An 8,503-nucleotide genomic window follows, 5' to 3' on the forward strand; every position below is an offset into this window, starting at 1 on the left:
CAGCTTAGCCTCTGGAAAAGCTTTGTTCCCGTGGGCCCTACTTGATTGCTATTTGAACTCAAATACATTGAAGCAACACATACATAATCTAGGCATCAAGAATTGAAGAACCTAGGTTAGGAGATTTAACAGGCTGAACTCGTCAGCATTGGCTTTAGCAGCAAATACAACAACCAACCAAATATTCGATTTGTCTCTGTTCTGTAGGGTTGGGTGGCCATACTGACTCTCAGATTCTGATGTGTTACTCTACTGACCTTCCCATTTTTAATCAAGCTCACTAAAGCAGGAATGAGAATTCTGTGGATTCTGTTTACTAATGGCTTCTAAAAGTCAACTGGTCACCTTTACGTTAAAATTTAAAACATCATCAAGAATGATTTGATAACCATAGCTTTTGAAAAACTATATTTGAACTATCCCTTTATAGCCAAGAAAATGATACATCTTGGGCAGTGTTAATATCTAGTAAAAATTGGCCACACGGAATAACAGAATTCTAGAAGTGGAAGGGGAATCAGTGATCATCCAGTTCAGCTGCCTCATTTTACAAAAGTCGAAACTGAGGCTCAGAGGTTTGACAACCCAAGGTGTAGATGGATTCCACAGAACCAGAAAGGAAACCCAGGTCTCCTTGTTTCAACCCCATTGTTATTGACTCTTAGTAATTTTAATTTCAGGATTCATATTGACTGAGATGGTTAACTTGATTTAACCTGAAACTTAGATTTCAGAAAAAATGTAAATTAAATATGCACTGATAATTTCAGCAATTTGCAAAACTTGGAGATCTCTCAGGAAACACAGAATAAAATATTTCAATATGGTGTCCTGGGTAAAGAAGGCATTTTTTCCCCACCTCATAATTAAATTTGAAAGATTCCTACAGCAAACTAAGAGGTTTCTAATGAAGTACTAAGCTGCATTTAGAGTTTGAGCAATGAAAGGATCTTTGTTCTCATTTCAAAAGGTTCCAGTGCTGAACAATTTGGCTCTCAATACAGGCATGTTTTAGACCACCTGCAGGCTCTAATCTACGCAAATTTATTTGGTACAAACTTTCTTCTACGTCACCTTATTCAGTTTAATTCCAGAGAGGTTTATTGCTCATGTTTAGCAGCATTAATAAGAGAACAGCTGCTCTCATGGGGGCTGCCCTGAAAGGAAAAAGAGAAAAGTTGAGCTTTTGTTAGCTTCTTCCCTGTGAATGCGCTACCGTGAACGTGTATAACTTTTGGATGGAATAATCACCTTGAGCAGTAGAGCATGTGCTATGACTGATTCAAGTCCATCCTTCCCCCAGCGATCATCTGTAACTCGCTTGACTCAAAGGATTAGGTTAAAAAGTATATTAACATGTAAAGATTGAACTTAACTACAATAAAAACAATGTAGAAATAAACAAGTAGATAGCTTTGATAGAAAAGTAATTTTAAAGGTTTGCTCTTAAAAATTGAATGGATTAATATATTTTATTGATTTCTATAGAAAGAATTCAGATTTTTTTTCAATTTTATTTTATGTATATATTGCCCTTGTTAAGAATCTTATAACTGAAGAAATTGGTGTTATGCTCCAGGGCCCCATGCCCTCTGCCTGTACACATGCCCTTCACATACCTAGAATGCTGCCAGCCCGTTCTTCACCCAGTGTATTTAATTCTCATAATTTACATCTCAGCTCAAGTGTCATGTCCTTTGGAAAAAGTCTTATCTACTCCCTCACAGGTTGAGTACCTGATGTTGCCATACTTTGATGTGTCAGAGAGAAATTGCACTGCATACTTGTTAAAAATGGTAAGGAAGACTTTCTTCAAGACTATTGCAATAGGAGAGAGACATTGGACTCAACTCCATTGAAAACAAAGGCAGGAGAGTTTTTACACGCTGGAATGAGCTAAGGAAAAAGTACTGAGGACCTTAAAGGGGAGTTGGTCAATGTGATGAGGCCATTTTTGTTTGCTAATTAGTGCTTATTGAAGTTAGGCTCCTTCCTACCCACAGAGATCGGTGATAGGGACCCTATCTTTCTTAATAATTGCATTTCAAAGGGCTGGCTCCCAGGTCCTTAAGATAGATGTTTCCTGGGTTGTCAAACTGGCTAGAGGCTGGGAGAAGATTTATCTACATTACCAAGGGGCAGAGAAAGAATTTGCAATTACAAGTTTTAGATCAGGGTCCTAGAGTCTGGAAGAAACCTATCTAAAGTTTAGTGAAGATGAGGGGAACATTAAGGCCATCTTGGTCACTTATCTAGGTCCATCGTAAAACATAGCATGTGTATTTCAGTTTTGATCTTCTGGGCCCTCTCTCCTATAGACGGTAAGCTCCTTTAAGGCAAACTCTGAGACTCATTGGTCTTTGTTTCCATAGCATCCAAAAAAATGCTTGTCAGTTAGTAGGTGATCAATATAAGCTGATTGTTGGGTCCATCTCATGAATAAGATAATGAATATAGTAAATATTTTTTTAAAATTCTTGCTTATGAGTCTGCCTGTATCCATTTCCCCCCCACCCCAGCATTAATCCAACTTAATAATTTCCTTATGTGTCTGTATGGTTCAAAAGTAATTCAAAATAATTTGGTGTCCTTTTTTCTGAACTATGTTTTAAAAATTGATCTTATCATATTTTAAGGTACAAGAAACTTTTTTAATAATAAAACTGTTGAAGGAATCATTAGCACTTCCACAAAAATTTTGGTGGATGGCATATCTCATAGCAATCGGCTTTTTTTGTTGTTGTTGTTATTGTTACTATTTTTTTCTTTTGTTTTTCCTTCCAGATTTTACATGGTAAATCATTACTACTTAGTTAAATAAATTAAAATTTCCTTGCAGATCATCCTGGTAACTTGTACTGTTAACTCTTTAATGTAGCCTCAGATCAGAATTTCCTGTGGACCACGTTTTCATACCTTTATTATTTTTATCATCAATCACTTGTCAACACTTCACCATGTACTTGGAACTGTGGAACAGAAACTAAAGAGAACATAATTCATTTAGTAAACTCTTACTGAATACTAACTAAAGTCTGGAGCTTTGCAGATATATACGCAAAAGGGGGGGGGAACTTCTGTCCATAGAGAAGTTTATAATCCAATGTGAGAATCTGCCTGCCTAACTTCCAAATTCTTGGCCTATGTCTAAAATGGTCACTTGAATGAAGGCACATTGTATTCTGTGCTTAGAAAAGAATAGCTGCCTACTTCACCTCTCCACTTGGAGGTCTCCCAGACACTTCATGTTCAACATACGCCTCAACTCTGCTCATCTAATGTGCCCTTTCTCAGTACATCGTGCCACTCAGCTGTTCACGTCAGAAAGCTCAGGGTTGTCTTTGATTCCTCCCTTCTTTTTTCCTTACATTTAATCAGTTGACAAGTGCTGTTGATTATACCTCACAAATGTATCTCACATTTATCTACTCATCTTCATTTCCATGGTCCCCATCCTAGTCCAAGCCACCATCATCATGCAGCATCCTCCCAGCTAAGTCATTTCCCTCTCTTTCTGCCACCTTTCAAAGACTTTGTACAACTCAGTGTAATTGTCCTTACTTGTTTACTATTTTCCCACTGGAGTCAAAGCTCCCTGCTAGAGGAGTTTGAAATTAATTTTTTAGTCCACAGGAAACAGAACAGTACTACCAAAACTGCCTTTTTAAAAAAATGAATATTGTAGACTTTTGTGAGTTGAATTGGTTGACAAAGTAGAGGAACACGTAACAAGGAATTATTTCAATAATCTAGGTGGAAAACTTTGAGAGTCTGAATGGAGTGAGAGTAATAACTCCAAGAAACAGACAAAACCTTGTATTGGATGTTACGTTACCAGATATTAAATACTGTTCACAGTACATCTCAATGATATGTTAATGGTTCATGCCATCTTCCTCTTATTTCCCCACTCTCAAAACTGATTAGTACAATATACACATCAAGTGATGGATATATGTATCCATTTGGTACTTGACCCCTATGAATAAGGGGAAAAAACTGTCATTACTCAACACACAAATAAGTAGTCTAATTTGGTGTTTTCTCAGGAAAGAAAACTTTCAAAAGAAGAAAAGTCTACTGCCAAATAACTCAGCACCTTCTGCAGAACCACAAGATGTGGAAGCAAGTCATTGAGGAGGAACAGCGGTTGGCGGGCATAGAGGATCAGTCCCTGGACCAGTCCCCCCAGCAGCACCCCTCAGAACAGATCCAGGCCATCAAGGAAGAAGATGAAGAAAAGGGGAAGCCGAGAGGAGAGGAGACCCCAACCCCAAAGCCAAACCAGTGACCATGGATAAATGAGCTACATTTCTAAACAGAGTGACTTGTCACAGACTCTTTTCAAGCCAGCACAACACTTAGACACAACACTGTAGAAATATGAGAAGATGGGCAAACGGCTATGGCATTTTGGGATTCTTTGCATCTTATGTGTTTATTTTTACAGTGAGGTACATGGTTTAAAAAACTCTCACTCAGAGAAGCTTTCACGTTATAACAACACCAGCTTCTAAGGATTTTTTTAAAGGAAGAAGTATATATGTGTGTGTGTATATAAGCTCTCACATAGATCCATGTAAAACATATTCGCAGACACACAGACACACCGAAAAGCCAGGATTCCTGGTTCCACGATTTAGTAACATTCATGTTAAGATATATAGTGGTCACTGTGATATAGTAAATCATAAAGGAAAAACTAAAGGAAAACAAATTCCAAAGGAGATGGTGCAGCTTTAGCCGGGAAGCAGTGTAGCAAATGTAGGTTACGACTAAGAAGCTTTTGCTCTTAGTACTGAGGGATGAAAGTTCCAGAGCATTGTTTGAATTCTTATACATCCTGCCAACATTGTGTGTGTGTGTGTGTGTGTGTGTGTGTGTGTATGAGAGAGAGAGATGGAAAGGATGCTCATGTGTATGTACATTTGTGTGTATGTAAAGAGAGATTTTTGTGGTTTTAGTTGTTCATAGCATTGCTGCAGCAGACGACTCAGCACATGTGAACAAACAAGATGAAGTTCGCTCTGGAGAGTCTTTAAGAGGCAGCCATCCTTGCCTGCCTCTACTTGGCTTCAGTAAAAGTCCCTCTGCAGAAGGAGGGGATTGGCAGGCTGGGGGACAGGGCCACGGGCCTGTGCATCCCTTCGAGGCTCTCTGTCACCAGCCTTAAACCGGGAAGACTGAGGCATTTTCCAGTCTAGTTGCTGAATGAATGTATAGGAGGTGTTTGTATGTCTGTCTGTCTGTCACTCACCTAAAAATCAAATCACGATGGAAGGGGATGGAATTCTTTAAACAGAAACACCTCAGAAGGAGCTGAAGTCAGGTCTTTTCATCAGGTTACAGTTCTAAAAGGTCGCCAGAGAAGGCCTGGGAAATGGCTCTTAACGGGGATCGCCTATGTCTTAATTTGCTGCAAAATGTGTGGTAGAAAAAGAAAAAAAAGAAAGGAAGGCAAACAGAAACCCACTCTGGGATAGCTAGTGAGAGAGAGATGAAGTGGAAAATTTCAACCTAGGGTTTGGTGTTTATTGACATAATGAAAGCCTGATTCTTGGCAACTGGTGAAGATTGGCTTTTGGGTGGCAAAGGTCGCACGGACAACCCTGTTGTACTGTTGCACGCACGGTGTGATGGGGTGACCTCTAGCTGTAATCTGGCCCATTGTCATGTTTCTTTTGGCAGGGAAGACTTGAGGGATTTGGGGGGACTGGGCCTATCATTGACAGTCTTTTTTTGGTTTGTTTATCTACACTTGTTTATGCTGTGAGCCAAACCTCTATTTAAAAAGTTGATACTCACTTTCAATATTTTATTGCATATTATTATATTTGTCATGAATAGTTATCTTGATGTAAATATAAAGATTTGTTTTTGTTTCTGTAGATAGTCAACTTTTTTTTTAAAGGGAAAAGGGAAACATTTTTATAAAGTTCTATTTTAATCACCATTTTTATACATTGTAGCTCTCTCCAAGCCCAGTAAGAGATGGATGGTTCATTTGCATGGAGGTCTGTGAACACCCACTCATCTACCTGTTCTAATTTAAATGATAATCGGATACAGTTATTTTATGCCAATTAAATGAGGATGCTGCAAAGAATGTTTTTTCACTAGCAACTCTGGCTAACTTTTGTGTAACTTCTGGATCCACATCTCCCAAGCGAAAGACTTTCTTAAACAATGAGGAATGTTTATAATTGGTGTCCCTTTCTTCCCAACACTTTTTGCTTCTAACATTCCTTTGATACTCTATCCTGGCCTGCTCATGATCTAAACAACCTTAGCTTCAAGTACATCTTGCTTGTGATTTCTACTTTTTATTTCCTCTCAAATCATAGAAAAGAGTGTTTACATTAAAAATGCCTTCATTTCTCATAAATGGATATTCTTCCCTTCCAAAGCAATGATTATACAATAATCCGTGGCATTTTTTAAATAAGGCAAAGATAATACAATCCAAAATAAACCTAGTTTCAAGGCAAATTTCCCCAAAAGTAGGAAAATATGAAAAGGATCAAATAGATGCAGATTCTACCTAAATAATGAGAATTTTTTTTTTTGAGTTAACATCAGGTCTTCATTATTTAGACTTACTGAGTTGTTTTCCATTTTTTTTAGTATTGCCTGTGTGTCTCTATGTTTGCAAAACTTACTGTGAGTCAAATACATTTCCCCAGTGCATTTATTTTCCTTCCATGGCAAATAACAGAAGGGGGGAAAAAGCATTTATACTCACATGCCTCTTGTATCTAATTACTTAACAAAACTAATCTTTCCCCCTGCTCCAAATGCCATATGTCTCTAAAATAAATGTAAGTCCAGGAAAAATCTAGGTATGGAGCAAGTTAAATGGTGACAGAGTAGTTATACATTCATAACCGTATATTGGTGGCTTCCTCAACGCTCCATGACCCCAAGTAGGGGCCCGCCTGGCTGCCAGAGTAGAGGTCTAAGCACACTACCTGGTTTTTGCTTTGTTCTGTTTTCAAGTACATGAAATAATCATGGCCAAAGCAGTAAGAACCTCTTCATTCCAGAATTGTGCTCACCAGTCTAGGCAGATTATTTTTTTTCTTCAAAGAAAGATAAATTGCCAGTGTATTAAAGCTAAAGTCAGTTCAAGAAAAGGAATGGCGATTCTTCAAGTGCTTGACTTTCATACACACCCAGTATATCCCACAGGATGCCGAGGGACATGAAAAGATATTTTCTGCTAGTGATGGTCTCCCCGTCCTTGGTGACAGCAGTATTACTGTGTTCACTTCCAACTCCGGAGCTTGCTTCCTGTGGTGCCAGTGTATTTGTTGCAACTTACTACATTTTTATATGAGCCTAATTATAGGTGCCATTAGATAAACTCAGGTCTTTCAAATGAAGGAATGTCTAGCCCATTTAGGGAAAAGAATTGTATGGACAGCCATGAAACTAATGGTAGGAAAAGTTGGAATTTGGTGGCCTTGATGCTAGTGGTTGCTTTCTGTTAAGGAAAAGACCAGGTATACTAAGAATGTATCGATGTCATTTCCAGCATGCTGATAGAATGTCTTTCTGGTTATCGATCTAAGCCAACCTTGAGAATATTGTTTCCTTGGTGAAAACACTTCAGCATATTTTAAAACTATAAGTTATTTTTGTCATTTATATAAGACCTGGTTTTGCTCTTAGTCAAAGATGAAGACAGTAGCTCTGTACAGGGATTTATCTACATCAGTCTTCATCTGAGAAGTGAAGGAATTTCCTCATATTATGTTTAAGAAAATACCCACTTTCTAAACACAGAACACGAAATTATGTCTGTTCCGTTTTGATGGGATCCCAGAACAAGTCCTAACCATTGAAATCTCAGTAAAACTAAAGACGATGGTATGTCAAGCGGACTTCATATTACATGTATAATATGTATTGCAATTTCCTCACACCCCTGCCTCTCTTGATTTGCAATGTCCTGATGTCCCCTGTCACTTTCCCAGAGAACTTTCTTTGAAGGTAAAAGCTGTGCAAAAGGCATGAGACTCAGGCCTATTTTTTGTTTAAATGATGGAAAAACATAAATTATTTTCTAAGTAATAAAGATATGAAAATCATCATTGTAAATAAAGTCTAAAGTTTGAAACGACTGCTTTACAAAAGTGAACTATTTGTGTGATGAACAACTCCTAACTAATGAGAAGTAAAGAATCAAGATATCATTTCTATTCTGCTTTAGGAGGTATTTTTGGTGCTTCCATATCAATATGGGGATCTCCACTGTCCTTGTCATTCAGTTTTTCTAAAATAATACTGAAAACCACAATAAGGGTCTTATTGCCCTTCTCTTTCATCCTAAGTCTGATTCCCACTTAATACTTTTCCTGGTTTATATGCAATTTTGGAAATAAACTGCCTTTTCAAACGGGCAGAAGGCTCCAGTAAAACAGAGTTCTGTAAACTTTCATAATCTACAGTAAATCAAATTCTCCATATAATTATCAGCTAATGGGTGTGGAAAAAATCAACA

General features: G+C 37.8%; 1 protein-coding gene across 1 annotated transcript in view; it reads left to right on the forward strand.

Annotated features, from left to right (window-relative positions):
• Window positions 1-8,122, forward strand: part of PDE3A (phosphodiesterase 3A) — a 314,910-nt gene extending 306,788 nt beyond the window's left edge. The window contains exon 16 of the mRNA XM_081249969.1: window positions 4,050-8,122. Coding sequence (XP_081106095.1) covers window positions 4,050-4,291 — 242 coding nt within the window. The 3' untranslated portion in view covers window positions 4,292-8,122. The remainder of the gene's footprint in view (window positions 1-4,049) is intronic.
• Window positions 8,123-8,503: the final 381 nt, after the last annotated feature.

The sequence above is a fragment of the Mesoplodon bidens genome (genome assembly GCF_964165515.1).
Source record: "Mesoplodon bidens genome assembly, chromosome: 11".
NCBI classification, from domain to species: Eukaryota; Metazoa; Chordata; class Mammalia; order Artiodactyla; family Ziphiidae; genus Mesoplodon; species Mesoplodon bidens.